Here is a 15,858-nt window from a genome sequence, read left to right on the forward strand (position 1 = left end):
ACGAACGCGTGTCCCCTGCATCGGCAGGCGGACTCTCAACCACTGCGCCACCAGGGAAGCCCCACCTTAATCATTTTTAAGTGTACAGTTAAGTAGTAGTAAGTACATTCACATTGTTGTGGAACCAATCTCCACAATTGTTTTCCTGTTGCAAAACTGAAACTCTGTACCCACTAAACAACTCCGTTCTCCGTTCCCCCCATTCCCTGGCAACCAAGCTACTTTCTGTCTCTATGATTTTTGACTACTCCAGGAACCTCATATAAGTGGAATCATACCACATTTGTCTTTCTGTGACTGGTTCATTTCACTGAGCAAATGTCCTCAAGGTTCATCCATGTTGTAGCATGTGTTAGAATTTCCTTAAAATTCTGCCTTAAAAAAGGCTACTTCGAACACTCTTTGACATAAATTGTAGCAATATTTTTTTGGATCTGTCTCCTAAGGCAGAGGTCCCCAACCCCTGGGGCCGCACAACAGGAGGACGGCAGGCGAAAGAGCAAAGCTTTATCTGCCACTCCCCATGGCTCGCATTACCGCCTGAACCGTCCCCCGCCCCCCGTGGAAAAATTGTCTTCCACGAAACCGGTCCCTGGTGCCAAAAAGGTTGCGGACCGCTGTCCTAAGGCAAAGGAAACAAAAGCAAAAATAAACAAATGGGACCTAATTAAACTTAAAAGCTTTTACAGAGCAAAGAAAACCATCCACAAAATGAAAAGACAACCTACTGAATGGGAGAATATATTTGCAAAGGATATGACCGATAAGGGGTTAATATCCAAAATACAAAAACAGCTCATACAACTTAGTATCAAAAAACCCCAAACAACCTGATTAAAAAATGGTCAAAAGACCTGAATAGACATTTTTCCAAAGAAGACATACAGATAGCCAACAGGCACATGAAAAGATGCTCAACATCACTAATCATCAGAGAAATGCAAATCAAAATCATAATGTGATATCACCTCACACTTGTCAGAATGGCTATCATCAAAATGACCACAAATAACAAACGTTGGTGAGGATGTAGAGAAAGGGGAACCCTTGCACACTGTTGGCGGGAATGTAAATTGATGAAGTCACTGTGGAAAACGTTATGGAGGTTCCTCAAAAAATTAAAAATAGAGCTACCATACGATCTGGCAATTCCTCTCCTGGGTATATATCCAAAGAAAATGAAAACACTAATTCAAAAAGATACATGCACCCCAATGTTCATAGCAGCATTATTTACAATTGCCAAGATATGGAAGCAACCTAAGGGTACATCAACAGACCAATGGGTAAAGATGTGCTATATATATATACAACGGAATACTACTCAGCATAAAAAAGAATGAAATTTTGCCATTTGAACAACATGGATGGACCTGGAGGGTTTTATGCTTAGTGAAATAAATCAGATGGAGCAAGACAAATACTGTATATCATCACTTATATGTGAAATCTAAAAAATAAAAAACAAACCAGTGAATATAACAAAAAAGCAGGCTATCTTAAAAAAGGTTGAGGAGTATTCCATTGTATATATATTCCATATTTTGTTTACCCATTCATGTGTGATGGACATAGGAATTATTAATTTTTAAATTGTGGTAATTGTGTGTGTGTGTGTTTTTAAAAGAGTTCTAATCTTTTAGAGTCATACTGAGATATTTACCAATGAAATAATAGGATGTCTGGCATTTGCTTCAAATTAATACAGGTTGGGGGAAATGGGTGGGGATACAGATGAAACAAACCTGGCCATGGATTGATAATTGTTGAAGTTCAAGTTTTAGGTTTGCTTTTCTATATATTCAACTTTTCCCACAATAACGTGTAAACAAATGGACAACAACAAAAAACTGGCCAAGTGAACAATTACCCCTTCAGAGTAGGGAGTTCATGAATGTATTTCCCAAGCACAGTCTTAAGCATTATATATTCCTCCACCCCCCACCATCTTGAGGAGAGTAGCCTAGTTCCAGTGACCTGTGTGAGTATGTGGGAGACAGATTACAATTCTGATTTCCTTGCTCTCCAGTTTTCCAGCCTGAGGTATATTTACAATTCTGGTCCAGGACTTTTTTTTTTTTAATTGGAGTATAGTTGCTTTACACTGCTGTGTCAGTTTCTGCTGCACAGCAAAGTGATTCAGCCATATGTGTACATATATCCCTTCTTTTTTGGATTTCCTTCCCATTTAGGTCACCACAGAGCACTGAGTAGGGTTCCCTGTGCTATACAGTAGGTTCTCATTAGTTATCTATTTTATATATAGTAGTATATATATGTCAATCCCAACTTCCCAATTCACCACCCCCGCCCCGTTCCCCCTTGGTATCCATATGTTTGTTCTCTACGTCTGTGTCTCTATTTCTTCTTTGCAAATAAGATCATCTATGCCATTTTTCTAGATTCTACATGTATGTGTTAATATACTATATTTGTTTTTTTTTTCCAACTTACTTCACTCTGTATGACAGTCTCTAGGTCCATCCACGTCTCTGCAAATGACACAATTTCATTCCTTTTTATGGCTAATATTCCATTGTATAGATGTACCACATCTTCTTTATCCAGTCCTCTGTTGATGGACATTTAGGTTGCTTCCATGTCCTGGTTATTGTAAATAGTGCTGCAGTGAACATTGGGGTGCATGTGTCTTTTTGAATTATGGTTTTCTCCAGGTATACGTCCAGTAGTGGGATTGCTGGGTCATATGGTAGTTCTATTTGTAGTTTTTTAAGGAACCTCCATACTGTTCTCCATAGCGGCTGTATCAGTTTACATTCCCACCAACAGTGTAAGAGGGTGCTCCAGGACTTTAGCTTAACAGGCTCAACCTTTTTTTTTTCCAAACAGCTTTATCGAGATATAATTCACATGCCATCCACACCTGTTGAAACAGTACAATTCAATGTTTTCTGTTGTATTACACCATTATTATTTTTTAAAATTTATTTAAGTTATTTTTGGCTGCGTTGGGTCTTCGTTGCTGTGTGCGGGCTTTCTCTAGTTGTGGCAAGCGGGGGCTACTCTTCGTTGCGGTGTGTGGACTTCTCATTGCAGTGGCTTCTCTTGTTGCAGAGCACAGGCTGTAGGCGCGCGGGCTTCAGTAGTTGTGGCGCACGGGCTTAGTTGCTCCGCAGCACGTGGGATCTTCCCGGACCAGGGCTCAAACCTGTGTCCCCTGCATTGGCAGGCGGATTCTTAACCACTGCACCACCAGGGAAGCCCCATTAATTTTTTAAACTGTGTAAACATATATATAACATAAAACTTGCCATTTTAACCATTGTTAAGTGTACAATTCCGTGGCATCAATGACATTCCAACCTGTTTTCAGAGTCTGGGTATTGATTAACCTTTGAAAGTCAAGAGGTATCTTAGGACCAATGCCTTTCTAGGATTTAGTCAGAACCTGAAAGTGGTCAACACTTTCCAGAAAAAGGATATTTGGTTCAAGGGTGATTGGAATGAGCCTGGAATTTCGGCCAGAAGCCTAGGACAGGGGTGCTAACTCCACTATCTAATGGGTGAGTAAACTTGACTCATTACTCATCCTTTCCCTTTAGAGTTTCTTCACCTATGAAAGGAATACAGTGCTGACCCTTCTGATAGCAGAGGTGGGGGCCATCCCTTTCAGCCTTACTTTTGCTCTATCTCCACCCAAAATCATGATGAAGTCCATGTTCCCCAGGGTTTACAATCGTCCTGAAGGTTAGAATTCTTCAAAACAAAAGATTATAAAAGAACACGAGGGATTTCCCTGGTGGTCCCGTGGTTAGGACTCCACGCTCCCACTTCCAGGGACATGGGTTCAATCCCTGGTCAGGGAAGGGGAACCAAGATCCTGCATGCCACTCGGCGCCTGCCAAAAAAAAAAAGTAAAAAAGAACACAAGCCGTCAACTTAATGACAGACTTCTTTTTCTTTTTCTTCTTCTTTTTTTATCCTCAATGCTATACAGGCCATGAATAAAACACCTGTGAATGAGGGTACTCTCTGATCCCACACAAATCAGTCAATCTGAACCCTGTTATCAAATTTGTTTTTCTGCTCAAATATTTTCCCATTTTGGATTAATGATACAATAGTTATCATAACCCCTTTGTATTCACAAAGTATCCTTCATCTGTTGACCTCGTAGATTAATAGAATAAGGATGAGACCTTATATCCTGTGGTGAAGAGTCTGACTTTGGGGACAGATATTTTGGTCAGGGCATTTCACATCTCTAAGCTTCAGGTTCTTCATTATAAAAAGGGGATCTTAATAGTTGTCCTGGTTGTAAAAAGGAAACAAAGTACCAAAATGTGGAGGGAAGCCTTACATATATAGCGGGTATTAAGTATCACCGTCCATGTCAACCTGTTTCACAAGCATTCTTTCCACTGGGTCCTCTGGAAGACTTGTTTCACAACAAAGCCCTCTGTGCTTCCGGCCTCTTTACATGGTGCTTTCTCCTTAAAAAAAAAAAAATAATAAAAATTATTTCTTGGCCTCCATGGAGACTTGGGTCTCCCCTACCATTCCTGCTGAGTGGACCCTCTGCTCATTTCCCCAGAAGTTGACATCACCATCCTCAGCTCCTTACTGCTTCTTCCATGGCACTGCTCTGTCATTCTTTTTTTTTTTTTTTTGCGTTGCGCGGGCCTCTCACTGTTGTGGCCTCTCCCGTTGTGGAGCACAGGCTCCGGACGCGCAGGCTTAGCGGCCATGGCTCACGGGCCCAGCCGCTCCGCGGCATGTGGGATCTTCCCGGACCGGGGCACGAACCCGTGTCCCCTGCATCGGCAGGCGGACTCTCAACCACTGTGCCACCAGGGAAGCCCTGCTCTGTCATTCTTGATAGGGAGAAACTCCCTTTTGTTTTGAAACTCATCAAATTCTGCCAGACATCCCTCTACCCTTCTTTGTTGCTGTCATTTACTAGCTTCGGGGTTGCTTCTTCACATTCACTGGAGACTTGGTTCCTTGGCCTCAACTGACTCCTCCAATTTCCGCCATCCTTCCGGGGGCCTTCAATGTCCCCCACACTGGCCTGGTGGGCGCTAGACCTAATTCCAGTGACGCCCATCTCGACCCCGTTCCAGAGTCAGACCCTAAACTGGATCATCTCCTGGAATTGCTTCCCCTTTGACATCGCCGACACCCACACTGTGGTGACAACTCCTCAGTTCCTTCATTCCCACAGGCCCTCATCTTTTGGTCCATCTCTTTTCTCTCTTCCAGTCTATCCGCTCCCTGCTCCTCTCCCTTCCTTTCCTCTGGGGACTAGACCCCTGGTGCGTCACTACCATCACATTTTTTCAGTGCCCTTAACTTCCTCACTCTCATCCTTCTACTCTACTCAACCAGCAAACTCTGGTTTTATCAATATCAATATTTATATACCGACCTGTAGACATCTTGCGCAACTATAGCTGGAGGTCATTACACAATGATGGTTTCTAGACTCCACTGGGTCTTCAATGATGCTCTCCTCACTCGGCCCTCTAGTGACTCACCTGGTCATTCAAAATTTTCACCACTTTCCTAACCCTTCCGTCTGATTCCAAACCCTCCTATTGTCCCTAGTTTGATCCTTTCTCCTTCAGTGGTTTATGTTCTTCCCTTGGCCTTAAAAACCTCCTGCGGGGGCTTCCCGGGGGCTTTCCTGCTGGCGCAGTGGTTGAGAGTCCGCCTGCCGATGCAGAGGACACAGGTTTGTGTCCCGGTCCGGGAAGATCCCACATGCCGCGGAGCGGCTGGGCCCGTGAGCCATAGCCGCTGAGCCTACACGTCTGGAGCCTGTGCTCCGCAACGGGAGAGGCCACAGCAGTGAGAGGCCCGCGTAATGCAAAAAAACCCCAAAACAAACAAACAAACAAAAACCTCCTGTGTCCTTTCCTGGCACCAAGGCACTAACCATCCTCCAAATACTCTTTAAAAAGTCACTCGGCGAAGCCCTGATTGTCGTCCTTCTGCCCTCGCATTTTAAATTTAAAGTTTTGCTACACGCGTACTGTTCCAGGAACCTTACTGATTCCAGTAGAGGTGTAGCCCTCCCCCCAGATTGTGAGCCCCTCAAAGGCCGGCATCCCATCTGATCGTCGTCCTCTGCTCGGCGCTCCCGCAGTTGGTCTCCGTGACCGAGAGAAGCTCTTTCCGGCGCCGCCGAGAGCGGGACGCGAGGATCCGAGCAGGGTCTGGGCGTGCCGAGGGGCCGGGGCGCCGGGACCTGGCGTTCACCCGAGTCTCCGAGGTGCCGGTGCTCAGCAAGCCGCGGAGGGGAGGGGCAGTCCCCGGGCTGAGCGAGGCCTGGGGCCAAAGTGCGTCCAGGGCGGAGGGTGACGGGAAGCCACCAACGCTTGAGGAGTCACTTTTGGGGCGCTTGTTTCGGAGCGTTGCACAAACCCGGGTGCCAACCCCGAGCTCACCGGCGTGAGTCAGTGGGGCCCGCGGCGGCAGGACAGGGGGAGGTGGGCGAGGAAGGCGCCATGCACCCCGAGGCCCGCGCGGGCGGCGGGAGGGACACGGGGGCGACTCGGGACGCCGCTGGCGGCGGACCCCTCCCCAGCCCGACAGGTGAGCGCGGGCGGGCCTCGGGGCGGAGCTCGCCGGCTCCAACGGCCACCCTCCGCGCCACCGCCGCCGGCAAAGCACAGGTAACTCCCCGCCCGGGCCTCAGCGCCGGGGCCGCCCTCCATCCCGCGGCCCCAGCCCGGCGCGCACAGGGGACCGGGAGCCTTTGTCCCCTCCGAGGGCTGCCGCCGCACGCGTCCCAGCACCCTGTGCTCTCTGCCCGCGGGCAAACAGCGGCGGGGCAGGGCCGGGGCCCTGGGAGCCCGCCCTGCGGCGGCCCGCGGCCCGGGCTCCGGAGCGCCGCGTCCGCGAGCGGCGCTTCGGCACGCACCCCGCCTCGGAACCGGGCGCTGGGGCCCGCCGCGGCCCCCGCCCGGTTCCTCCCGGGCCCCGGGAGCCCCGAGATGGCGTTGGCGGAAATGCAGCCCCGGGCGTAGTGAGATGGCCTTTCTGTCTCCTCCCCCGCGACCCTCCCGTTTCCCGGGTCGGAGCTGGTTAGGGCGCTCTGAGCCCGAGTCCGCTGCTGCTATAACATAGCTTTCTTTCTAAAACAGTTTCTCCACATTTGATGTCTAATTTACGTTCAGTAAAATGCCCGCATTTTAAGCGTGCAGATCGGGGATTTTGACAAATTATACACCAGTGTAACCACTACCCCAACGTAGACATAGACCATTTCCATCACTCCAGAAAGTTCCCTCGTGCTCCTCTCCGGTCGATCCACAACCGCCCTCACCCCTTGATTTCCATCAGAGCTTAGTTTTGCCTGTTCTAGAACTTCATAAAGTGGGCTCATGCAGTAAGTACTCTTTTGTTTTTGACTACTTTTTAAATGGTTGTCATTGAGAAAGTATCTCTTCTTGCTTTTGTTTTTAGTTGCTTTAGGCCTGCACTGTCCAGTGTGAGTTGAGATGTGCTGTGCGTAGACACACCTAATTTCGGAAGACATTACAAAAAAAAAAGGGTTGTAAATTATCTCACCAAAATATTCTTAAATTGATTATGTGTTGAATGATAGTATTTTGGATACCTTGGGTTAAATAAGATATTATTAAAATGAACTTAATCTGTTTCTTTTTACTTTTTATATGGCTACTGTAAAATTTAAAATTACACAGTGTAATTTTTTTTAATGTTTTTATTGGACAGTGGACAGCCCTACACATGCTTATTTTACAGACAATTGGGTCTGCTCACTGCATATAAGAGTAAATGTAAATAATGGTCTTCACAAGAGAAAAAAAATCCCGATTCTAGAAGTAGCTTGAAGAACCTGCTTTTCCTGTTGTTTTAAAATTTTGCTTCAAACTTACTTGTTTGCTTAAAATAGAAAGGATTAGGTGTCTCCTTGATATTGTTACATTTTCAAAAAGGACTTTGTAAAATATCTGATATGCTTAAAAAGGTATCTTGTGCTTTTGAAAATATGGAAAAGTAATAATTGCCTGCAACCCAACCACCTAAATATATATTAAAATGTAGCATTTTGGTGTAATTTGACCAGTCTTAATTTTAAAAAAACAGTTGAGATAATAATATATTTAATTTTATATCCTGCTCTGTTGTGTAACATAAGCATACCTTATATGAAAGATTCTTAGGCTTTTTGACAACCACATAATGTGCCTTCTCATAAATACTCTCCAGTTTTCTATGGCATTTTTCCATTTTGCTAACTCTTACAGATGGGAAGTCATTTTAATAGTGTGACAGTGCCAGAATAAGGTAGTTACAGAACAGCTTATTTGCCCCTTTATCCAACAGGAAAGGTGAAGACCAAGAGGATAGGGACCTTGACTTTTTGTTCACACCCATATCCACAGGACCTGGGAACACGTCAAGCATATAGTTGTCTGGGAGGAAGAAAATTTCCTTCTACCCTTCTAGGTTCTTCTGCTGGTCTAAGAATTAAGTTGACATGAGGCAGATTAACAGGAGAAAATCAAATAAAAGTTTAATAATGTGTATACATGGGAGAGACCCAGGAAAACTTAGTCACTTGCTAAAATGGTTGAAACCCTTGCCTTAAATACCATCTTCAGCTCAAGAGAAAAGAAGATGTTGTGGGTAGTAGTTTGGGACCTCAGAAGGGAAGAGGGCAGGGCTTCCCTGGTGGCGCAGTGGTTAAGAACCTGCCTGCCAATGCAGGGGACATGGGTTTGAGCCCTGATCCGGGAAGATCCCAAATGCTGTGGAGCAACTAAGCCCACGCGCCACAACTACTGAGCCTGTGCTCTAGAGCCTGCGAGCTGCAACTACTGAGCCCACGTTCCTAGAACCCAAGCTCCACAACAAGAGAAGCCACCACAATGAGAAGCCTGCGCACTGCAACAAAGAGTAGCCCCCTTTCGCCACAACTAGAGAAAGCCTGCGCACAGCAACAAAGACCCAACGCAGCCAAAACTAAATAAATGAATAGTTAAAAAAAAAAAAGGGAAGAAGGCAATTAACATGGAGATGAAAAGGCAAATATTTTGGTAAACAAATGTTTGCTAGGTCAGGCAGAGACGGTACACAGAGTGGACTCTGATCTCTAAGAGCTTCCCCGACCACATCTAGCTCATATTCTCTGAAGGTATCTCTGGTGATAGCTCTATGCCAGGAACAGGCCCTTTATCTAAATTCTTTAGGCAGCAAAGGGGGCAATAAAAAAGAAGGACTTCCTGAGTCTTCTGTTTCTTAAAAATAATCAAACTAAATTAATGCTCATGCCAAAGAGGCACATTTTGGTGGGGCAGATTTTCCTCCTCTGCCTGTTCCATAAACGTTTATGAGCTGACTGAATCAGTGAGTATAGGGCTCTGAAAAATAAGAGCTAACCTTGACTTAGCACTTGGGCGCTCTCTTTGTAACTACCCATACAGCTCTATAAGGCTGGCACTGGTATTATTTGTGTACTGCACAGGTGGAGAAAATTGAGGTTTAGAGAAGTTGAAATTGCCCAGGGTCATAGCTACTGAGTGACAGCACTTGAGCTCAGGCTGTCTGACTCCAGAGGAGGGACACTTATTGAAATAGAAAAAAATCAACAGTGGGATGAGTAAGGGAAGACTGTGATGAAATTCCCACTCTAACGACTACCTTGGCTAGTAGAAGCGTCAAGAGATGAATATTCAGATACATTTTGGATCTATAGGAGTAGCATTCTGGGTTTGGACTGAAAATCTTTTAGGCTAGCTCAGGTGAGTGGATGGCCAGGTGGCTAGTAAAGAGGAATGGTGACATTGAACATGATCAACTGTGTTGTGTAGAGAAAGGCAGGCCCAGGGACTTAAGGAAGCCATTAGGGATGGGACTTGTATATTTTGGATGGCTTCAGTTTACTCGCCTTGACGGTGGTCAGCTAATTCAAATTGAACTCACAGCTCTGAAGTGAAAGGGCTCTACACCTTTTAAGTTAAGCTCGTTTATTTACTTTTTAATTTATTTATTATTTATTTTTGGCTGCGTTGGGTCTTTGTTTCTGTGCGAGGGCTTTCTCTAGTTGCGGCAAGCGGGGGCCACTCTTCATCGCGATACGCGGGCCTCTCACTATCGCGGCCTCTCTTGTTGCGGAGCACAGGCTCCAGACGCGCAGGCTCAGTAGTTGTAGGCTCACGGGCCCAGTTGCTCTGCGGCATGGGGGATCTTCCCAGACCAGGGCTCGAACCCGTGTCCCTTGCATTGGCAAGCAGATTCTCAACCACTGTGCCACCAGGGAAAGCCAAGCTAGTTGGTTTTGAAAGTAGAGGAAACTACAAAATCAGAATAGGCATGCCTTTGGGGAAGACAGGCAGATAGGATAAGCGGGTAGCTGAAATCATTCCTACCTGATTGCATTTGAGCTTGATTTCCAGGTATTTAAAAACACTTGTGAATTACAATAGAAAGTGGGATTTAGAGTTATTAGCTTTTGTTAGTTACTCTCTTTTCTTGTAGTTGCGATTTTCTATTAATAGTCTTAGTTGGCCGTTTGTTTGCCTGTCAGGACCACACGAATAATGCCGTTAAGGCTCACCTTCACGTGCATGGTGAAATGGCAAGCGCAGAAGGCCCCTGCCCAGGCTCAAGGGGAAAACAAGAGTTCTCAGAGTAGAGTAGCCCAAGTAGCTCTTGGGCTTCCTGTCTGCCTCTAAAACAAAAGGGTTTGAATCACACAGCAGCAGGAAAGTCAAATAAAATTTCTTTATGACATAATATTTTCTTTTTTTTTTTCTGCTTGAATATTTCTGCATGGTGAAATGGATGGGTAAGGAACAGATTCAGTGTTCCACATGCATAGTTAAGGAGGATACATTTATTATTATTAATAATGACATTAGTAGCTAACTTTTACTAAGTTCTTACTGTATGTTGATATAGGGGTCAATTTTGACCCCCTCTAAGCCAGGTATCAGCAAACATTTTCTATAAAAGATAGTAAATATTTCAGGCTTTGTGGGCCAGAGATCTCTGTTTTCCCAGCTACTCAGCTCTGCCATTGAGCCAGAAAGCCACCAGAGACAATATGTAAATAATGGGCATGGCTGTGTGCTAATAAAACTTGATTTATGGACACTGAAGTTTGAGCTTCATACAATTTTAATGTGTCATGAAATATTCTTTTGATCTTTTCTCAGTCATTTAAAATGTAAAACATTCTTAGCTTGGCGACCATACAAAAACGGACAGTGGGCCAGATGTGACCTGTGGGCCCTGGTTTCCTGACCTCTGATCTATACCTTAGCTCATTTAATCCTCACAACCATCCGCAAGATTTTTTATTTTATTTTTAAAATATTTATTTATTTGGCTGCGTCGGGTCTTAGTTGCGGCATGTGTGATCTAGTTCCCCGACCACGGATTGAACCTGGGCCCCCTGCATTGAGAGCGCAGTCTTAACCACTGGAGACCAGGGAAGTCCCAAGATTTTTTAAAATGTTGGCATATTTGAATATTGATTTTTAAAATAGACTATTTTTATTTTATTTTATTTTTTTAAATTAAAAAAATTTATTTATTTTTGGCTGCGTTGGGTCTTTGTTGCTGTGCTCAGGCTTTCTCTAGCTGCGGCGAGCGGGGGCTGCTCTTTGTTGCGGTGCGCGGGCTTCGCATTGCGGTGGATTCTCTTGTTGCGGAGCACGGGCTCTAGGCGCGTGGGCTTCAGTAGTTGTGGCATGCAGGCTCAGTAGTTGTGGCTTGCGGGCTCTTGAGCACAGGCTCAGTAGTTGTGGTGCATGAGCGTAGTTGCTCCGCAGCATGTGGGATCTTCCCGGACCAGGGATTGAACTCGTGTCCCGTGCATTGGCAGGCGGATTCTTAACCACTGCACCACGAGGGAAGTCCCCCCAAATAGGCTATTTTTAGAGCAACTTTAGGTTCACAGCAAAACTGAGCAGAAAGTACTGAGTTTCCATACACCCACTGCCCCATGCCCACAGCGTTCCTCATTATCAAAATCTTGAACCAGAGAGGTACATTTGTTACAGTCAATGAAGCTACACATCATTATCATTCCAAGTCCATAGGTTACATTAGAGTTCACTCTTGGTGTTATACATTCTGTGAGTTTGGACAAATGTATAATGACCTGTATCCACCATTATAGAATCATACAGAATAGTTTCACTGTCCTAAAAATCCTCTATGCTCCACCTATTCATCTTTCCCTCCCCCCACTAACCTCTGAAAACCACTGATCATTTTACTGTCTTCATAGTTTTGTCTTTTCCAGAATGTCATATAGTTGGAATCATGCAGTATGTGCCTTTTCAGATGGGCTTCTTTCACTTAGTAACATGCATTTAAGTTTCCTCCATGTCTTTTCATGGATTGGTAGCTCATTTCTTTTTAGTGCTGAAAAATATTCCAAGGGATTGGTACTTTTTATTCCATTTCACAGATGTAGAAACAGGTACAGAAAGGATTAGTAACTCGCCCAGGTATAGCTAGTACAGATCTGACTCCAAAGCCTGATCTCTTAAAAATTTTACCATGCTTCTGAATCCCAGAGAATTTTGGCTTCTTATGATGAAGTTTGTCACACGACAGAGTTGGGGTAAATGTAAAATCAGGGTAATGGAGCCAAACATTTTGCTGTATCCAGAGCTTCCTGCATGTCGACAAGAAAGAAAAACCTAGACGATAAGACTTTGTTTCAAATACTTAGAAAAAGTGCTGTGTACTTTTGAAATTCTGGTCCAACACACTCTCCACTTTACTGGTTTAAGAACATGTTTCTCTTCCCTGACCCTTAATTTCATTACCTTTCAGATTCTATCTGGGTGCTGTCACTCAGCCACTCCTCTGCCAATGAAGTACATCTTGGTCACTGGTGGGGTCATCTCGGGCATCGGTAAAGGGATCATAGCAAGCAGCATTGGGACGATTCTAAAATCATGTGGACTCCGAGTTACTGCCATCAAAATCGACCCCTATATAAACATCGATGCGGGCACTTTTTCACCTTATGAGCACGGTATGAGGGAGGACCACTTCCCCCCTATAAGGCACTGCGTTAAATTGAGGTTCTTTCTTGTATTTTGGGTAATTTCTTTAGGATAGAGTTCCAGAAGTAGAGCTGCTGGGTCATACATTTTGGATCTGTGAATGTTCTCATGGTTATTGATACATTTTTCTGATTGCTGATGACATTCTAAATTAGTCCACCCTTTTGGAAAACAGTGTGTGAGGATACCATTCTCACTGTACCTTTTGTAGTATGGATGATGTTTTGTTTTATTTTATCATAAAGGTAATATATTTCTCAACATTTCATTAAGAGAAAAACTCAGGCAATATAGAATATATTGACAATATAGAATGACCTGAAGAAAATAAAAATCGTCCATTTCCCACCACTTGGAATAATTATTGTTAATGTTGAAATTTTGGTGTATATACTAATTATATTTATTTATTTATTTATTATTATTTTTTTGGCCATGCCGCGTGGCTTGTGGGATCTTAGTTCCCTGACCAGAGATCAAACCTGTGCCCCCTGCAGTGGAAGTGCGGAGTCCTAATCACTGGACCGCCAGGGAAGTCCCTATACTAATTATCTTTAAAAAGGCACTAGCCCTTACATACTTTCTTCTTAAACTTTTTACATACAAGCAAGAAAGTATATAAATCATAAGTACCAGTAGATGAAATGAACATAATGTGTAATCAGCCTCCAGCTCAAGAAACAGAAACCCCCTTTATGCCCCTTCCAGTCTCTCCCCATCTGAAAAGACCAGGGTAACCATTATCCTGTCTTCTGACATTATAGATCAGTTTTGCTTATTTTTGAACTTTAAATGAACTGAATCTGAGTCATACTATTTTTTTAATTGAAGTATAGTTGATTTACAATGTTTCAGGTGTACAGCAAAGTGATTCAGTTATACATATGTATATTCTTTTTCAGATTCCTTTCCATTATAGGTTATTACAAGATATTGAATATAGTTCCCTATTCTATACGGTAGGTCCTTGTTGTTTATCTATTTTATATATAGTAGTAGGTATCTGTTAATCCTGAATTCCCAATTTATCTCTCCCCAGTCATGTTTTTTTCAATCCATTTTTTTTCTATCTAATTTTAAAACTTAATCTACTGTAGACATTTTAATAGATTCTATACTTCTAAAGGCTGCATAGAATCTATACAATAATAGGAAATCATTTCCAATTTATTGATATTATAAACAACACTGTGAAGGGAAACTTTAAAATTTATTTTATTTATTTATTTTTTTAATTTGAAAATCATCCATTTACAGAGGATCTTTTTAAAAATTGTTTTTTTGGCTATAGAGAACTTCCATTTCAAATACACACAAAAGTAGATACACTAGTATATTTGTTTGCTAGGGCCGTCATGACAAAATACCACAGATTGGGTGGCTTAAACAACAGAAATCATTTTCTCACAGTACTTGAACGTGGAAGTCTAAGATCAAGGTGTTGGCAGGTTTGGTTTCTTCTGCGGCCTTTCTCCTTGGCTTGTGAAGACTGCCTTTTTGCTGAATCCTTGCATTAGTTTTTCTCTGTGACCACATGTTCTTGGAGTCTCTCTCTTCTTATAAGGGCACCAGTTCTATAGACTTTTTTTTTTTTTTTTTTTCTTTCTGTACGTGGGCCTCTCACTGTTGTGGCCTCTCCCATTGCGGAGCACAGGCTCCGGACGCACAGGCTCAGCGGCCATGGCTCACGAGCCCAGCCACTCCGCGGCATGTGGGATTCTCCCAGACCGGGGCATGAACCCGTGTCCCCTGCATCGGCAGGCGGATTCTCAACCACTACGCCACCAGGGAAGCCCTCTATAGACTTTTAGCCCCCATCTTTATGATCTCATTTAACTTTAATCACTTTCTTAAAGGCCCCATTTGCAAATACAGTCACACTGGGGATAGGGCTTCAACCTATGGATTTGGGGAGCACAATTTAGTTCATAACTTCTGGTCTAGAGAAGAAAGTGTTCCATAGAGAAAGTGAGGTCAACAGTGTCAAATGCCCCTGAGAATTTGGGTAAGATGAGGTCAGAGAATTGGCTGCTGGTTATGGTAATACATGGGTCATAATAACCTTTGATGAGAGTCATTTCAGTGGAGTCATAGAGATGAAAGTCTGATTTGAATAAGACTTTACTGAGGAGAGAATGATAGGTGAGGAAGTGAAGACAGTGAGTATAGATATCTCTTTTTAAGAGTTGTGCTGGACATAGAAAACAAACTTATGGTTACCAAAGGGGAAGGGGTGGGGAGGGATAAATTAGGAATTTGAGATTAACAGATATACACTACTATATATAAAATAGATTAAACAGCAAGGACTTACCATATAGCACTGGGAACTATATTCAATATCTTGTAATAACCTATAATGGAAAAGAACCTGAAAAAGAAAATGTGAGTGTGTGTGCGTGTGCCTGTGTGTGTGTGTGTGTATAACTGAATCACTTTGTTGCACACCTGAAACATTGTAAATCAACTATACTTCAATTTAAAATAAAGAGAGTTGGGCTGTGAGAAGAAGCAAGATAATGGGGTAGTAGTTGGAGGAAATGTGGGGTACAAAGAATTTTTTTTTTTTGCTTTATAACAAATTTAATCAGTTATACATATACATATGTTCCCATATCCCCTCCCTTTTGCGTCTCCCTCCCACCCTCCCCATCCCACCCCTCCAGGCGGTCACAAAGCACCGAGCTGATCTCCCTGTGCTATGCGGCTGCTTCCCACTAGCTATCTACCTTACGTTTGGTAGTGTATATATGTCCATGCCTCTCTCTCGCTTTGTCACAGCTTACCCTTCCCCCTCCCCATATCCTCAAGTCCATTCTCAAGTAGGTCTTTGTCT

The 15,858-nt window shown here is 43.7% G+C and overlaps 1 protein-coding gene across 5 annotated transcripts in view; it reads left to right on the plus strand.

The window, feature by feature from the left end:
- Positions 1 to 6,272: 6,272 nt before the first annotated feature.
- The window catches only part of CTPS2 (CTP synthase 2), a 115,575-nt gene continuing 105,989 nt past the window's right edge, over positions 6,273 to 15,858 (plus strand). The window contains exons 1-2 of one of the 5 annotated variants that reach the window (XM_060086743.1): positions 6,273 to 6,414; positions 12,787 to 12,991. In XM_060086743.1, coding sequence (XP_059942726.1) covers positions 12,826 to 12,991 — 166 coding nt within the window. In that variant the 5' untranslated portion in view covers positions 6,273 to 6,414; positions 12,787 to 12,825. Of the gene's footprint in view, positions 6,415 to 6,451; positions 6,639 to 7,023; positions 7,355 to 12,786; positions 12,992 to 15,858 lie in introns of those variants that run through there. The other 4 variants (XM_060086744.1, XM_060086741.1, XM_060086742.1 and 1 more) reach the window with 4 other exon arrangements.

Source organism: Mesoplodon densirostris, chromosome X (genome assembly GCF_025265405.1).
Source record: "Mesoplodon densirostris isolate mMesDen1 chromosome X, mMesDen1 primary haplotype, whole genome shotgun sequence".
Classification (NCBI taxonomy): domain Eukaryota; kingdom Metazoa; phylum Chordata; class Mammalia; order Artiodactyla; family Ziphiidae; genus Mesoplodon; species Mesoplodon densirostris.